The sequence below is a fragment of the Scyliorhinus torazame genome, chromosome 22, assembly GCF_047496885.1.
Source record: "Scyliorhinus torazame isolate Kashiwa2021f chromosome 22, sScyTor2.1, whole genome shotgun sequence".
Taxonomy (NCBI): Eukaryota; Metazoa; Chordata; class Chondrichthyes; order Carcharhiniformes; family Scyliorhinidae; genus Scyliorhinus; species Scyliorhinus torazame.
Window position 1 is genome coordinate 112,068,917 of NC_092728.1, and position 18,844 is coordinate 112,087,760.

Genomic DNA, 18,844 nt, shown 5'->3' on the forward strand with positions numbered 1-18,844 from the left:
GTACCACGACCACTGGCTGTTCACCCTCCCCCTCCAGAATGTCCTGTACCCGCTCCGAGACATCCTTGACCCAAGCACCAGGGAGGCAACATACAATCCTGGCCATAGAAACGCCCTTTTTATTCCCCCTTATCAACAAACCCAATTAATTCAATAATTGATGGCTAGAGTGTGTATTGCTGAGAAAAGAGAGCTTTCACAATCATAGATTCCACACAGTGCAGAAGACCATTCGGTCCATTAAGTCTGCACTGACCATCCGAAAGAGCATCCTACTTATGCCCACTCCCCTACTCTATCCCCAGAACTCCACACACTAATCATAGCCAATTCACAACCTGCACATCTTTGGATTGTGGGACGAAACCGGAGCACCCGGAGGAAACCCACACAGACACTGGGGGAACGTGCAGACTCCACGCAGTCACCCGAGGCCGGAATTGAACCCGGGTCCCTGGCGCTGAGAGGCAACAGTGCTAACTATTGTGCCGCCGTGCCACTTGGGTCCCTGGCACTATGAGGCAGGAGTGCTAACCACTGTGCCACCGTGCTACCCAGGTCCCAGGTGATGTCAGACAGCAGTGCTAACCACTGTGCCACCGTGCTGCCCTTGTGAATTTTCCTGATGTGTTCATGATGAAAAGCTTTGACAACATGTCTCTTTTTCAACATTACTCAAGTTCTGAACAACCAAATGACTTGAGTGGTGCAGAAACATGCCCAAAGTCCGGGTTCAATCCCCGTACCAGCCAGAGCAGTTCATGGTGCCTGCCAATTCCTCTTGCCTCATGCTGCACCTCAAGCTGCATAGAATCAATTGTCTCTCATTAATGGGGAGATAGAAATCGGAAATAAAAAGCTAGCGTGTATCAGAATTGTGGGAATGAAATGATCAGATTGTTGAAAAAACATTTGGCCAACATGTGATTCCAAATCCAGAACAATGTGATTCCTTCTGAAACGAGGCGACAAGCTTTTTCCGTATTCATGAAGGTGACTCACCCCCACATTCTCGAGGGCAGTTAGGGATAGACAATAAACACTGGCCTTGCCAGCGACATATCCAAATCCTGCAAATTAATAAAAGTAAATATTGTAGTCTTGATGTTCTTGGTGTTTGAGTTCAGACCCTCGCCGAGTGCTGGGAGTCTGTACTGAGCAATCAGCATCTGTGATTGGCTCCATTCACTCCAACCATTCCCTCTCTGTTTCAGGAATTAATCCAAGTGCATTATAATTTACTCAGAGCAATTGACTTGGCAGCAATCTCAGGAGGCAACACACTCTACAAGGTCTTCCTGGATTTCAAAGAGCGGTAAGAATTCAAAATGCAGGGTCAGGGATAGTTTCTGTCTCTCTCTGGGTCTGCGTCTCACCCTCAGTCTCGCTGTGTGTGTATCTGTTGCTGTCTCAGCGTGGATCTGACAGTCACTGGCCGCCTGTGTATCTCTCTCAGTCCCTGCCGTTCTACAGTTGGAGGAAGCATTCTGGAAAGCTAGCCAGACAAACTGCAGCTGAAGGGTATTGTTTACTGTGTTGGTGACTCTCACTGGCTAACCCTGGTGTGATACTTACAGAGAGCAGTTCATGAACAGGGACAGGAATTATTCGGCCAATCATATATCATGGACATTTCCTGGGTTTGTTGTTGCGAGATTCTCGTTTCTAATGACTTCTTTGCATTCGCCCAATCTAAACTCCAAACAGGAAAAGTTCATTCCGGAAGTCAGCAGAAAGGTTCCTAATAAAATTTCCCAACTCTGAATTATTTATTTGATTTGATTTATTAATTTATTTGATTTTGATTTATTAATTCGCTGTCACAGGTACCGAAGTGCAGTGAAAAGTATTTTCCTGCGGCCGAGGGAACGTACACAGTCCGTACATAGTAGACGAAAGAATAATCAACAGAGAACATTGACAAATGGTGCATCAACAAACAGTGATTGGTTACAGTGCGGAACAAGGGGCCAAACAAAGCAAATACTGAGCAAGAGCAGCATAGGGCGTCGTGAATAGAGTTCTTACAGGGAACAGATCAGTCCGAGGGGGAGTCGTTGAGGAGTCTTGTAGCTGTGGGGAAGAAGCTGTTCCTATGTCTGGATGTGCGGGTCTTCAGACTTCTGTACCGTCTGCCTGATGGAAGGGTCTGGAAGAAGGCAATGCCTGGGTGGGAGGGGTCTCTGACAATGCTGTCTGCCTTCCTGAGGCAGCGGGAGGTGTAGACAGAGTCAGTGACCGGGTGGCAAGCTTGTGTGATGCGTTGGGCTGAGTTCACCTCACTCTGCAGTTTCTTCCGATCTTGGACTGAGCAGTTGCTATACCGGCTGTGATGCAGCCGGATAGGATGCTCTCTATGGCACATCTGTAGAGGTTTGTGAGAGTTGATGCAGACACGACAAATTTCTTTAACTTCCGTTGGAAGTAGAGACGTTGTTGGGCTTTCCTGACTGTTGCATCAACTCGGGTGGACCAGGACAGACTGTTGGTGATGGTGACCCCCAGGAACGTAAAGCTATCGACCATCTCCACTTCGGAGCCATTGATGCCGACGGGAGTGTGTGTCGTGCTAGGCTTCTGACATTTAGAGAGAGGTTGTTTTCGGTACACCATGCAGCCAAGTGATCTATCTCCCTCCAGTAGTCTGACCAGTCTGTAGTCTGCCAGTGTTGCAGCCTCAACAACAGGTCAGCAGATATTTGACAGATTGATGAAGGATTTGTTCAGCCCTGTCTGATAAATCATTCCAGCTTGGACACGATGTGGATCCTCCCGGCCGGACACGATGTGGATTCTCCCGGCCGGACACGATGTGGATCCTCCCGGCCGGACACGGTGCGGATTCTCCCGGCCGGACACGGTGTGGATTCTCCCGGCCGGACACAATGTGGTTCCTCCCGGCCGGACACGATGTGGATTCTCCCGGCCGGACACGATGTGGATCCTCCCGGCCGGACACGGTGCGGATTCTCCCGGCCGGACACGGTGCGGATTCTCCCGGCCGGACACGATGTGGATTCTCCCGGCCGGACACGATGTGGATTCTCCCGGCCGGACACAATGTGGTTCCTCCCGGCCGGACACGATGTGGATTCTCCCGGCCGGACACGATGTGGTTCCTCCCGGCCGGACACGATGTGGTTCCTCCCGGCCGGACACGGTGTGGATTCTCCCGGCCGGACACGATGTGGATTCTCCCGGCCGGACACAATGTGGTTCCTCCCGGCCGGACACGATGTGGATTCTCCCGGCCGGACACGATGTGGATTCTCCCGGCCGGACACGATGTGGATTCTCCCGGCCGGACACGATGTGGATTCTCCCGGCCGGACACGATGTGGATTCTCCCGGCCGGACACGATGTGGATTCTCCCGGCCGGACACGGTGTGGATTCTCCCGGCCGGACACGATCTGGTTCCTCCCGGCCGGAGACGATGCGGATTCTCCCGGCCGGACACGATGTGGATTCTCCCGGCCGGACACGATGTGGATTCTCCCGGCCGGACACGATGTGGTTCCTCCCGGCCGGACACGATGTGGATTCTCCCGGCCGGACACGATGTGGATTCTCCCGGCCGGACACGATGTGGTTCCTCCCGGCCGGACACGATGTGGTTCCTCCCGGCCGGACACGATGTGGATTCTCCCGGCCGGACACGATGTGGATTCTCCCGGCCGGACACGATGTGGATTCTCCCGGCCGGACACGATGTGGATTCTCCCGGCCGGACACGATGTGGATTCTCCCGGCCGGACACGATGTGGATTCTCCCGGCCGGACACGATGTGGTTCCTCCCGGCCGGACACGGTGTGGATTCTCCCGGCCGGACACGGTGTGGATTCTCCCGGCCGGACACGATGTGGATTCTCCCGGCCGGACACGATGTGGATTCTCCCGGCCGGACACGATGTGGATTCTCCCGGCCGGACACGGTGCGGATTCTCCCGGCCGGACACGATGTGGATTCTCCCGGCCGGACACGATGTGGTTCCTCCCGGCCGGACACGATGTGGATTCTCCCGGCCGGACACGATGTGGATTCTCCCGGCCGGACACGATGTGGATCCTCCCGGCCGGACACGGTGTGGATTCTCCCGGCCGGACACGATGTGGATCCTCCCGGCCGGACACGATGTGGATTCTCCCGGCCGGACACGATGTGGATCCTCCCGGCCGGACACGATGTGGATCCTCCCGGCCGGACACGGTGTGGATTCTCCCGGCCGGACACGATGTGGATCCTCCCGGCCGGACACGATGTGGATCCTCCCGGCCGGACACGATGTGGATCCTCCCGGCCGGACACGATGTGGATCCTCCCGGCCGGACACGATGTGGATTCTCCCGGCCGGACACGGTGTGGATTCTCCCGGCCGGACACGATGTGGATTCTCCCGGCCGGACACGATGTGGTTCCTCCCGGCCGGACACGATGTGGATTCTCCCGGCCGGACACGGTGTGGATTCTCCCGGCCGGACACGATGTGGATTCTCCCGGCCGGACACGATGTGGTTCCTCCCGGCCGGACACGATGTGGTTCCTCCCGGCCGGACACGATGTGGTTCCTCCCGGCCGGACACGATGTGGATTCTCCCGGCCGGACACGATGTGGATTCTCCCGGCCGGACACGATGTGGTTCCTCCCGGCCGGACACGATGTGGTTCCTCCCGGCCGGACACGATGTGGATTCTCCCGGCCGGACACGATGTGGATTCTCCGGGCCGGACACGATGTGGATTCTCCCGGCCGGACACGATGTGGATCCTCCCGGCCGGACACGATGTGGATTCTCCCGGCCGGACACGATGTGGATTCTCCCGGCCGGACACGATGTGGATTCTCCCGGCCGGACACGATGTGGTTCCTCCCGGCCGGACACGATGTGGTTCCTCCCGGCCGGACACGATGTGGATTCTCCCGGCCGGACACGATGTGGATTCTCCCGGCCGGACACGATGTGGATTCTCCCGGCCGGACACGATGTGGATTCTCCCGGCCGGACACGATGTGGTTCCTCCCGGCCGGACACGATGTGGATTCTCCCGGCCGGACACGATGTGGATTCTCCCGGCCGGACACGATGTGGTTCCTCCCGGCCGGACACGATGTGGATTCTCCCGGCCGGACACGATGTGGATTCTCCCGGCCGGACACGATGTGGATTCTCCCGGCCGGACACGATGTGGATTCTCCCGGCCGGACACGATGTGGATTCTCCCGGCCGGACACGATGTGGATTCTCCCGGCCGGACACGATGTGGATTCTCCCGGCCGGACACGATGTGGATTCTCCCGGCCGGACACGATGTGGTTCCTCCCGGCCGGACACGGTGTGGATTCTCCCGGCCGGACACGATGTGGATTCTCCCGGCCGGACACGATGTGGTTCCTCCCGGCCGGACACAATGTGGATTCTCCCGGCCGGACACGATGTGGATTCTCCCGGCCGGACACGATGTGGATTCTCCCGGCCGGACACGATGTGGTTCCTCCCGGCCGGACACGATGTGGATTCTCCCGGCCGGACACGATGTGGATTCTCCCGGCCGGACACGATGTGGTTCCTCCCGGCCGGACACGATGTGGATTCTCCCGGCCGGACACGGTGTGGATTCTCCCGGCCGGACACGATGTGGATTCTCCCAGCCGGACACGATGTGGATTCTCCCGGCCGGACACGATGTGGTTCCTCCCGGCCGGACACGATGTGGTTCCTGCCGGCCGGACACGGTGTGGATTCTCCCGGCCGGACACGATGTGGATTCTCCCAGCCGGACACGATGTGGATTCTCCCGGCCGGACACGATGTGGATTCTCCCGGCCGGACACGATGTGGATTCTCCCGGCCGGACACGATGTGGATTCACCCGGCCGGACACGATGTGGATTCTCCCGGCCGGACACGATGTGGTTCCTCCCGGCCGGACACGATGTGGATTCTCCCGGCCGGACACGATGTGGAATCTCCCGGCCGGACACGATGTGGATTCTCCCGGCCGGACACGATGTGGATTCTCCCGGCCGGACACGGTGTGGATTCTCCCGGCCGGACACGATGTGGATTCCCCCGGCCGGACACGATGTGGATTCTCCCGGCCGGACACGATGTGGTTCCTCCCGGCCGGACACGATGTGGATTCTCCCGGCCGGACACGATGTGGATTCTCCCGGCCGGACACGATGTGGATTCTCCCGGCCGGACACGGTGTGGATTCTCCCGGCCGGACACGATGTGGATTCTCCCGGCCGGACACGGTGTGGATTCTCCCGGCCGGACACGATGTGGATCCTCCCGGCCGGACACGATGTGGTTCCTCCCGGCCGGACACGATGTGGATTCTCCCGGCCGGACACGATGTGGATTCTCCGGACTGGACACGATGTGGATTCTCCCGGCCGGACACGATGTGGATTCTCCCGGCCGGACACGATGTGGTTCCTCCCGGCCGGACACGATGTGGATTCTCCCGGCCGGACACGATGTGGATTCTCCCGGCCGGACACGATGTGGATTCTCCCGGCCGGACACGATGTGGATTCTCCCGGCCGGACACGATGTGGATTCTCCCGGCCGGATACGATGTGGTTCCTCCCGGCCGGACACGATGTGGATTCTCCCGGCCGGAGACGATGCGGATTCTCCCGGCCGGACACGATGTGGTTCCTCCCGGCCGGACACGATGTGGATTCTCCCGGCCGGACACGATGTGGATTCTCCCGGCCGGACACGATGTGGTTCCTCCCGGCCGGACACGGTGTGGATTCTCCCGGCCGGACACGATGTAGATTCTCCCGGCCGGACACGGTGTGGATTCTCCCGGCCGGACACGATGTGGTTCCTCCCGGCCGGACACGATGTGGTTCCTCCCGGCCGGACACGATGTGGATTCTCCCGGCCGGACACGATGTGGATTCTCCCGGCCGGACACGATGTGGATTCTCCCGGCCGGACACGATGTGGATTCTCCCGGCCGGACACGATGTGGATTCTCCCGGCCGGACACGATGTGGATCCTCCCGGCCGGACACGGTGTGGATTCTCCCGGCCGGACACGGTGTGGATTCTCCCGGCCGGACACGGTGTGGATTCTCCCGGCCGGACACGGTGTGGATTCTCCCGGCCGGACACGATGTGGTTCCTCCCGGCCGGACACGATGTGGATTCTCCCGGCCGGACACGATGTGGTTCCTCCCGGCCGGACACGGTGTGGATTCTCCCGGCCGGACACGATGTAGATTCTCCCGGCCGGACACGGTGTGGATTCTCCCGGCCGGACACAATGTGGTTCCTCCCGGCCGGACACGATGTGGATTCTCCCGGCCGGACATGATGTGGATTCTCCGGACTGGACACAATGTGGATTCTCCCCGACTGGACCTGTAACACTGATCTGATCAAAGGAATGTCCCAACGTTTTGAAATTGTTATTGGGTCAGTGTTAATTACTGAGCATTGTCCATTGGGTCATTGTTAATTACTGAGCATTGTCCATTGGGTCAGTGTTAATTACTGACCATTGTCCATTGGGTCAGTGTTAATTACTGACCATTGTCCAATGGATCAGTGTTAATTATTGACCATTGTCCATTGGGTCAGTGTTAATTACTGACCATTGTCCATTGGGTCAGTGTTAATTACTGACCATTGTCCATTGGGTCAGTGTTAATTACTGACCATTGTCCATTGGGTCAGTGTTAATTACTGACCATTGTCCTTTGTGTCAGTGTTAATTACTGACCATTGTCCTTTGGGTCAGTGTTAATTACTGACCATTGTCCATTGGGTCAGTGTTAATTACTGACCATTGTCCTTTGGGTCAGTGTTAATTACTGACCATTGTCCTTTGGGTCAGTGTTAATTACTGACCATTGTCTATTGGGTCAGTGTTAATTACTGAGCATTGTCCATTGGGTCAGTGTTAATTACTGACCATTGTCCATTGGGTCATTGTTAATTACTGACCATTGTCCATTGGGTCAGTGTTAATTACTGACCATTGTCCATTGGGTCAGTGTTAATTACTGACCATTGTCCATTGGGTCAGTGTTAATTACTGACCATTGTCCTTTGGGTCAGTGTTAATTACTGACCATTGTCCATTGGGTCAGTGCTAATTACTGAGCTTGTCCAATGGATCAGTGTTAATTACTGACCATTGTCCATTTGGTCAGTGTTAATTACTGACCATTGTCCATTGGGTCAGTGTTAATTACTGAGCATTGTCCATTGGGCCAGTGTTAATTACTGACCATTGTCCATTGGGTCAGTGTTAATTACTGACCATTTTCCATTGGGTCAGTGTTAATTACTGACCATTGTCCATTGGGTCAATGTTAATTACTGAGCATTGTCCAATGGGTCAGTGTTAATTACTGACCATTGTCCAGTGGGTCAGTGTTAATTACTGACCATTGTCCATTGGGTCAGTGTTAATTACTGACCATTGTCCATTGGGTCAGTGTTAATTACTGAGCATTGTCCATTGGGTCAGTGTTAATGACTGACCATTGTCCATTGGGTCAGTGTTAATTACTGACCATTGTCCATTGGGTCAGTGTTAATTACTGAGCATTGTCCATTGGGCCAGTGTTAATTACTGACCATTGTCCATTGGGTCAGTGTTAATTACTGACCATTGTCCATTGGGTCAGTGTTAATTACTGACCATTGTCCATTGGGTCAGTGTTAATTACTGAGCCTTGTCCATTGGGTCAGTGTTAATTACTGAGCATTGTCCAATGGGTCAGTGTTAATTACTGACCATTGTCCAGTGGGTCAGTGTTAATTACTGACCATTGTCCATTGGGTCAGTGTTAATTACTGACCATTGTCCAGTGGGTCAGTGTTAATTATTGACCATTGTCCATTGGGTCATTGTTAATTACTGAGCATTGTCCAATGGGTCAGTGTTAATTACTGACCATTGTCCATTGGGTCAGTGTTAATTACTGAGCATTGTCCATTGGGTCAGTGTTAATTACTGACCATTGTCCATTGGGTCAGTGTTAAATACTGACCATTGTCCATTGGGTCAGTGTTAAATACTGACCATTGTCCATTGGGTCAGTGTTAATTACTGACCATTGCCATTGGGTCAGTGTTAATTACTGAGCATTATCCATTGGGTCAGTGTTAATTACTGACCATAGTCCAGTGGGTCAGTTTTAATTACTGACCAAAGTCCAATGGGTCAGTGTTAATTACTGACCATTGTCCATTGGGTCAGTGTTAATTACTGACCATTGTCCATTGGGTCATTGTTAATTACTGAGCATTGTCCATTGGGTCAGTGTTAATTACTGACCATTGTCCATTGGGTTTGTGTTAATTACTGACCATTGTCCATTGGGTCAGTGTTAATTACTGACCATCGTCCAGTGGGTCAGTGTTAATTACTGACCATTGTCCAATGGGTCAGTGTTAATTACTGACCATTGTCCATTGGGTCAGTGTTAATTACTGACTGTTGTCCATTGGGTCAGTGTTAATTACTGACCATAGTCCAGTGGGTCAGTTTTAATTACTTACCAAAGTCCAATGGGTCAGTGTTAATTACTGATCATTGTCCATTGGGTCTGCGTTAATTACTGACCATTGTCCATTGGGTCAGTGTTAATTACTGACCATTGTCCAATGGGTCAGTGTTAATTACGGACCATTGTCCATTGGGTAAGTGTTAATTACTGACCATTGTCCATTGGGTTAGCGTTAAATACTGACCATTGTCCATTGGGTCAGTGTTAATTACTGACCATTGTCCATTGGGTTTACGTTAAATACTGACCATTGTCCATTGGGTCAGTGATAATTACTGATCATTGCCCATTGGGTCAGTGTTAATTACTGACCATTGTCCATTGGGTCATTGTTAATTACTGACCATTGTCCATTGGGTCAGTGTTAATTACTGACCATAGTCCAGTGGGTCAGTTTTAATTACTGACCAAAATCCAATGGGTCAGTGTTAATTACTGATCATTGGGTTAGCGTTAATTATTGACCATTGTCCATTGGGTCAGTGTTAATTACTGACTGTTGTCCATTGGGTCAGTGTTAATTATTGACCATTGTCCATTGGGTCAGTGTTAATTATTGACCATTGTCCATTGGGTCAGTGTTAATTACTGACCATTGTCTTACGGTTCAGTGTTAATTATTGACCATTGTCCATTGGGTCAGTGTTAATTACTGACCATTGTCCATTGGGTCAGTGTTAATTACTGACCATTGACCATTGGGTCATTGTTAATTACTGACCATTGTCCATTGGGTCAGTGTTAATTATTGACCATTGTCCATTGGTTCAGTGTTAATTACTGACTGTTGTCCATTGGGTCAGTGTTTATTACTGACCATTGTCCATTGGGTCAGTGTTAATTACTGACTGTTGTCCATTGGGTCAGTGTTAATTATTGACCATTGTCCATTGGGTCAGTGTTAATTACTGACTGTTGTCCATTGGGTCAGTGTTTATTACTGACCATTGCCATTGGGTCAGTGTTAATTACTGACCATTGTCCAATGGGTCAGTGTTAATTACTGACCATTGTCCATTGGGTCAGTGTTAATTACTGACCATTGTCCATTGGGTCAGTGTTAATTACTGACCATTGTCCATTGGGTCAGTGTTAATTACTGACCATTGTCCATTGGGTCAGTGTTAATTACTGACCATTGTCCAGTGGGTCAGTGTTAATTACTGACCATTGTCCATTGGGTCAGTGTTAGTTACTGACCATTGTCCATTGGGTCAGTGTTAATTACTGACCATTGTCCATTGGGTCATTGTTAATTACTGAGCATTGTCCTTTGGGTCAGTGTTAATTATTGACCGTTGTCCATTGGGTCAGTGTTAATTACTGACTGTTGTCCATTGGGTCAGTGTTTATTACTGACCATTGTCCATTGGGTTCGTGTTAATTACTGACCATTGTCCATTAGGTTAGCGTTAAATACTGACCATTGTCCTTTGGGTCAGTGTTAATTACTGACCATTGTCCATTGGGTTTGTGTTAATTACTGACCATTGTCCTTTGGGTCAGCGTTAAATACTGACCATTGTCCTTTGGGTCAGTGTTAATTACTGACCATTGTCCATTGGGTCAATGTTAATCACTGACCATTGTCCATTGGGTTAGCATTAAATACTGACCATTGTCCTTTGGGTCAGTGTTAATTACTGACCATTGTCCATTGGGTCATTGTTAATTACTGATCATTGTCCATTGGGTCAGTGTTAATTACTGACCATTGTCCATTGGGTCAGTGTTAATTACTGACCATTGTCCATTGGGTCAGTGTTAATTACTGAGCATTGTCCATTGGGTCAGTGTTAATTACTGACCATTGTCCATTGGGTCAGTGTTAATTACTGACCATTGTCCATTGGGTCAGTGTTAATAACTGACCATTGTCGATTGGGTCATTGTTAATTACTGACCATTGTCCATTGGGTCAGTGTTAATTACTGACCATTGTCCATTGGGTCAGTGTTAATTACTGATCATTGTCCATTGGGTCAGTGTTAATTACTGACCATTGTCCATTGGGTCTGTGTTAATTGCTGAGCATTGTCCATTGGGTCATTGTTAATTACTGACCATTGTCCATTGGGTCAGTGTTAATTACTGACCATTGTCCATTGGGTCAGTGTTAATTACTGAGCATTGTCCATTGGGTCATTGTTAATTACTGACCATTGTCCATTGGGTCAGTGTTAATTACTGACCATTGTCCATTGGGTCAGTGTTAATTATTGACCATTGTCCATTGGGTCAGTGTTAATTACTGAGCATTGTCCATTGGGTCATTGTTAATTACTGATCATTGTCCATTGGGTCAGTGTTAATTACTGACCATTGTCCATTGGGTCAGTGTTAAGTCCTGACCATTGTCCATTGGGTCAGTGTTAATTACTGATCATTGTCCATTGGGTCAGTGTTAATTACTGACCATTGCCCATTGGGTCAGTGTTAATTACTGACCATTGTCCATTGGGTCAGTGTTAATTACTGACCATTGTCCATTGGGTCAGTGTTAATTACTGAGCATTGTCCATTGGGTCAGTGTTAATTACTGACCATTGTCCATTGGGTCAGTGTTAATTACTGACCATTGTCCATTGGGTCAGTGTTAATTACTGAGCATTGTCCATTGGGTCATTGTTAATTACTGACCATTGTCCATTGGGTCAGTGTTAATTACTGACCATTGTCCATTGGGTCAGTGTTAATTACTGATCATTGTCCATTGGGTCAGTGTTAATTACTGACCATTGTCCATTGGGTCTGTGTTAATTGCTGAGCATTGTCCATTGGGTCAGTGTTAATTACTGACCATTGTCCATTGGGTCAGTGTTAATTACTGACCATTGTCCATTGGGTCAGTGTTAATTACTGAGCATTGTCCATTGGGTCATTGTTAATTCCTGACCATTGCCCATTGGGTCAGTGTTAATTACTGACCATTGTCCATTGGGTCAGTGTTAATTACTGACCATTGTCCATTGGGTCAGTGTTAATTACTGAGCATTGTCCATTGGGTCAGTGTTAATTACTGACCATTGTCCATTGGGTCAGTGTTAATTACTGACCATTGTCCATTGGGTCAGTGTTAATTACTGAGCATTGTCCATTGGGTCATTGTTAATTACTTACCATTGTCCATTGGGTCAGTGTTAATTACTGACCATTGTCCATTGGGTCAGTGTTAATTACTGACCATTGTCCAGTGGGTCAGTGTTAATTATTGACCATTGTCCATTGGGTCATTGTTAATTACTGAGCATTGTCCAATGGGTCAGTGTTAATTACTGACCATTGTCCATTGGGTCAGTGTTAATTACTGAGCATTGTCCATTGGGTCAGTGTTAATTACTGACCATTGTCCATTGGGTCAGTGTTAAATACTGACCATTGTCCATTGGGTCAGTGTTAAATACTGACCATTGTCCATTGGGTCAGTGTTAATTACTGACCATTGCCATTGGGTCAGTGTTAATTACTGAGCATTATCCATTGGGTCAGTGTTAATTACTGACCATAGTCCAGTGGGTCAGTTTTAATTACTGACCAAAGTCCAATGGGTCAGTGTTAATTACTGACCATTGTCCATTGGGTCAGTGTTAATTACTGACCATTGTCCATTGGGTCATTGTTAATTACTGAGCATTGTCCATTGGGTCAGTGTTAATTACTGACCATTGTCCATTGGGTTTGTGTTAATTACTGACCATTGTCCATTGGGTCAGTGTTAATTACTGACCATTGTCCAGTGGGTCAGTGTTAATTACTGACCATTGTCCAATGGGTCAGTGTTAATTACTGACCATTGTCCATTGGGTCAGTGTTAATTACTGACTTGTCCATTGGGTCAGTGTTAATTACTGACCATAGTCCAGTGGGTCAGTTTTAATTACTTACCAAAGTCCAATGGGTCAGTGTTAATTACTGATCATTGTCCATTGGGTCTGCGTTAATTACTGACCATTGTCCATTGGGTCAGTGTTAATTACTGACCATTGTCCAATGGGTCAGTGTTAATTACGGACCATTGTCCATTGGGTAAGTGTTAATTACTGACCATTGTCCATTGGGTTAGCGTTAAATACTGACCATTGTCCATTGGGTCAGTGTTAATTACTGACCATTGTCCATTGGGTTTACGTTAAATACTGACCATTGTCCATTGGGTCAGTGATAATTACTGATCATTGCCCATTGGGTCAGTGTTAATTACTGACCATTGTCCATTGGGTCATTGTTAATTACTGACCATTGTCCATTGGGTCAGTGTTAATTACTGACCATAGTCCAGTGGGTCAGTTTTAATTACTGACCAAAATCCAATGGGTCAGTGTTAATTACTGATCATTGGGTTAGCGTTAATTATTGACCATTGTCCATTGGGTCAGTGTTAATTACTGACTGTTGTCCATTGGGTCAGTGTTAATTATTGACCATTGTCCATTGGGTCAGTGTTAATTATTGACCATTGTCCATTGGGTCAGTGTTAATTACTGACCATTGTCTTACGGTTCAGTGTTAATTATTGACCATTGTCCATTGGGTCAGTGTTAATTACTGACCATTGTCCATTGGGTCAGTGTTAATTACTGACCATTGACCATTGGGTCATTGTTAATTACTGACCATTGTCCATTGGGTCAGTGTTAATTATTGACCATTGTCCATTGGTTCAGTGTTAATTACTGACTGTTGTCCATTGGGTCAGTGTTTATTACTGACCATTGTCCATTGGGTCAGTGTTAATTACTGACTGTTGTCCATTGGGTCAGTGTTAATTATTGACCATTGTCCATTGGGTCAGTGTTAATTACTGACTGTTGTCCATTGGGTCAGTGTTTATTACTGACCATTGCCATTGGGTCAGTGTTAATTACTGACCATTGTCCAATGGGTCAGTGTTAATTACTGACCATTGTCCATTGGGTCAGTGTTAATTACTGACCATTGTCCATTGGGTCAGTGTTAATTACTGACCATTGTCCATTGGGTCAGTGTTAATTACTGACCATTGTCCATTGGGTCAGTGTTAATTACTGACCATTGTCCAGTGGGTCAGTGTTAATTACTGACCATTGTCCATTGGGTCAGTGTTAGTTACTGACCATTGTCCATTGGGTCAGTGTTAATTACTGACCATTGTCCATTGGGTCATTGTTAATTACTGAGCATTGTCCTTTGGGTCAGTGTTAATTATTGACCGTTGTCCATTGGGTCAGTGTTAATTACTGACTGTTGTCCATTGGGTCAGTGTTTATTACTGACCATTGTCCATTGGGTTCGTGTTAATTACTGACCATTGTCCATTGGGTTAGCGTTAAATACTGACCATTGTCCTTTGGGTCAGTGTTAATTACTGACCATTGTCCATTGGGTTTGTGTTAATTACTGACCATTGTCCTTTGGGTCAGCGTTAAATACTGACCATTGTCCTTTGGGTCAGTGTTAATTACTGACCATTGTCCATTGGGTCAATGTTAATCACTGACCATTGTCCATTGGGTTAGCATTAAATACTGACCATTGTCCTTTGGGTCAGTGTTAATTACTGACCATTGTCCATTGGGTCATTGTTAATTACTGATCATTGTCCATTGGGTCAGTGTTAATTACTGACCATTGTCCATTGGGTCAGTGTTAATTACTGACCATTGTCCATTGGGTCAGTGTTAATTACTGAGCATTGTCCATTGGGTCAGTGTTAATTACTGACCATTGTCCATTGGGTCAGTGTTAATTACTGACCATTGTCCATTGGGTCAGTGTTAATAACTGACCATTGTCGATTGGGTCATTGTTAATTACTGACCATTGTCCATTGGGTCAGTGTTAATTACTGACCATTGTCCATTGGGTCAGTGTTAATTACTGATCATTGTCCATTGGGTCAGTGTTAATTACTGACCATTGTCCATTGGGTCTGTGTTAATTGCTGAGCATTGTCCATTGGGTCATTGTTAATTACTGACCATTGTCCATTGGGTCAGTGTTAATTACTGACCATTGTCCATTGGGTCAGTGTTAATTACTGAGCATTGTCCATTGGGTCATTGTTAATTACTGACCATTGTCCATTGGGTCAGTGTTAATTACTGACCATTGTCCATTGGGTCAGTGTTAATTATTGACCATTGTCCATTGGGTCAGTGTTAATTACTGAGCATTGTCCATTGGGTCATTGTTAATTACTGATCATTGTCCATTGGGTCAGTGTTAATTACTGACCATTGTCCATTGGGTCAGTGTTAAGTCCTGACCATTGTCCATTGGGTCAGTGTTAATTACTGATCATTGTCCATTGGGTCAGTGTTAATTACTGACCATTGCCCATTGGGTCAGTGTTAATTACTGACCATTGTCCATTGGGTCAGTGTTAATTACTGACCATTGTCCATTGGGTCAGTGTTAATTACTGAGCATTGTCCATTGGGTCAGTGTTAATTACTGACCATTGTCCATTGGGTCAGTGTTAATTACTGACCATTGTCCATTGGGTCAGTGTTAATTACTGAGCATTGTCCATTGGGTCATTGTTAATTACTGACCATTGTCCATTGGGTCAGTGTTAATTACTGACCATTGTCCATTGGGTCAGTGTTAATTACTGATCATTGTCCATTGGGTCAGTGTTAATTACTGACCATTGTCCATTGGGTCTGTGTTAATTGCTGAGCATTGTCCATTGGGTCAGTGTTAATTACTGACCATTGTCCATTGGGTCAGTGTTAATTACTGACCATTGTCCATTGGGTCAGTGTTAATTACTGAGCATTGTCCATTGGGTCATTGTTAATTCCTGACCATTGCCCATTGGGTCAGTGTTAATTACTGACCATTGTCCATTGGGTCAGTGTTAATTACTGACCATTGTCCATTGGGTCAGTGTTAATTACTGAGCATTGTCCATTGGGTCAGTGTTAATTACTGACCATTGTCCATTGGGTCAGTGTTAATTACTGACCATTGTCCATTGGGTCAGTGTTAATTACTGAGCATTGTCCATTGGGTCATTGTTAATTACTTACCATTGTCCATTGGGTCAGTGTTAATTACTGACCATTGTCCATTGGGTCAGTGTTAATTACTGATCATTGTCCATTGGGTCAGTGTTAATTACTGACCATTGTCCATTGGGTCTGTGTTAATTGCTGAGCATTGTCCATTGGGTCATTGTTAATTACTGACCATTGTCCATTGGGTCAGTGTTAATTACTGAGCATTGTCCATTGGGTCAGTGTTAATTACTGACCATTGTCCATTGGGTCAGTGTTAATTACTGACCATTGTCCATTGGGTCAGTGTTAATTACTGAGCATTGTCCATTGGGTCATTGTTAATTACTGACCATTGTCCATTGGGTCAGTGTTAATTACTGACCATTGTCCATTGGGTCAGTGTTAATTATTGACCATTGTCCATTGGGTCAGTGTTAATTACTGACCATTGTCCATTGGGTCAGTGTTAATTACTGACCATTGTCCATTGGGTCAGTGTTAATTACTGACCATTGTCCATTGGGTCAGTGTTAATTACTGACCATTGTCCATTGGGTCAGTGTTAATTACTGAGCATTGTCCATTGGGTCATTGTTAATTACAGACCATTGTCCATTGGGTCAGTGTTAATTACTGACCATTGTCCATTGGGTCAGTGTTAATTATTGACCATTGTCCATTGGGTCAGTGTTAATTACTGAGCATTGTCCATTGGGTCATTGTTAATTACTGATCATTGTCCATTGGGTCAGTGTTAATTACTGACCATTGTCCATTGGGTCAGTGTTAATTCCTGACCATTGTCCATTGGGTCAGTGTTAATTACTGATCATTGTCCATTGGGTCAGTGTTAATTCCTGACCATTGTCCATTGGGTCAGTGTTAATTATTGACCATTGTCCATTGGGTGAGTGTTAATTACTGACCATTGTCCATTGGGTCAGTGTTAATTATTGACCACTGTCCATTGGGTCAGTGTTAATTTCTTTTTTTATAAGGGGCAATTTGCGTGGCCAATCCACCTCCTCTGCACATCTTTGGGTTTTGGGGGTGAGACCCACACAGACACGGGCAGAATTTGGAAACTCCACACGGACAGTGACCCAGGGCCGGGATTCAAACCCAGCCGCCCTGTCCAAGTGCTTTTACTGAATTTTAAACCAATGCGAGAGTCGCATGAACACTCGTTCACTAACCCTCAAACTCCATCAGATGATTTGTCCAATCAAAATCTCATCTACAAGAAAACAAATAATTCAGAAAGGAATCATTTACAGTTCTCCCTTTGAAAAGACAGCTGTGGGGTGAAATTCTCCGGTATCGGCGCGATGTCCGCCAACTGGCGCCCAAAACGGCGCAAATCAGTCGGGCATAGCGCCGCCCCAAAGGTGCGGAACGCTCCGCATCTTTGGGGGCCGAGCCCCAACCTTAAGGGGGTAGGTTGGCGCCGGACGAATTTCCGCCCCGCCAGCTGGCGGAAAAGGCCTTTGGAGCCCCACCAGCTGGCGTGGAAATGACATCTCCGGGCGGCGCATGCGCGGGGGCGTCAGCGGCCGCTGACTATTTCCCGCGCATGCGCAGTGGAGGGAGTCTCTTCTGCCTCCACCATAGTAGAGACCGTGGCGAAGGCGGAAGGGAAAGAGTGCCCCCACGGCACAGGCCCGCCCGCGGATCGGTGGGCCCCGATCGCGGGCCAGACCACCGTGGGGGCACCCCCCGGGGTCAGATCGCCCCCGCGCCCCCCCCCAGGACCCCGGAGCCCGCCCGCACCACCTTGTCCCGCCGGTAAGGTAGGTGGTTTAATCTACGCTGGCGGGACAGGCATTTTAGCGGCGGGACTTTGGCCCAACCGGGCCGGAGAATCGCGCGGGGGGGGGCCCGCCAACCGGCGCGATTCCCGCCCCCCGCCGAATATCCGGTGTCGGAGAATTCGGCAACCGGCGGGGGCGGGAGTCACGCCAGCCCCTGGCAATTCTCCGACCCGGCGGGGGGTCGGACAATCTCGCCCGTGGTGTGGGACACCCCCTGCTCTGACCCCACTGTACGTGTGCTCAGGGCTGAGACAGTGTTCAGTGTCTAGCCACTAGCTGTGTGTCTTGTACTGATTAATCTTCCTCAGTCTGCTCCTGTCTGTATCTGTGGAGGTGCCGTCACTATCCGCACTTATGTTAAAACCTATCTGAAGAGGCACTGCGGATGGCTGAGTCCCTCATTCCCTTCGCTGCCTCGTCCTCCCGACACCCACTCTCCTCCAGCTGCAGCACTCCACCCCACCTCCTCCCTCCCCCAGCCCCTCCCCCACATAAACCCTCCCCCACA

General features: G+C 48.9%; 1 protein-coding gene across 1 annotated transcript in view; it reads left to right on the top strand.

Annotated features, from left to right (window-relative positions):
• Positions 1 to 18,844, top strand: part of LOC140398876 (guanine nucleotide exchange factor VAV2-like) — a 400,989-nt gene that overhangs the window by 255,382 nt on the left and 126,763 nt on the right. The window contains 1 exon segment of the mRNA XM_072487820.1: positions 1,215 to 1,315. Coding sequence (XP_072343921.1) covers positions 1,215 to 1,315 — 101 coding nt within the window.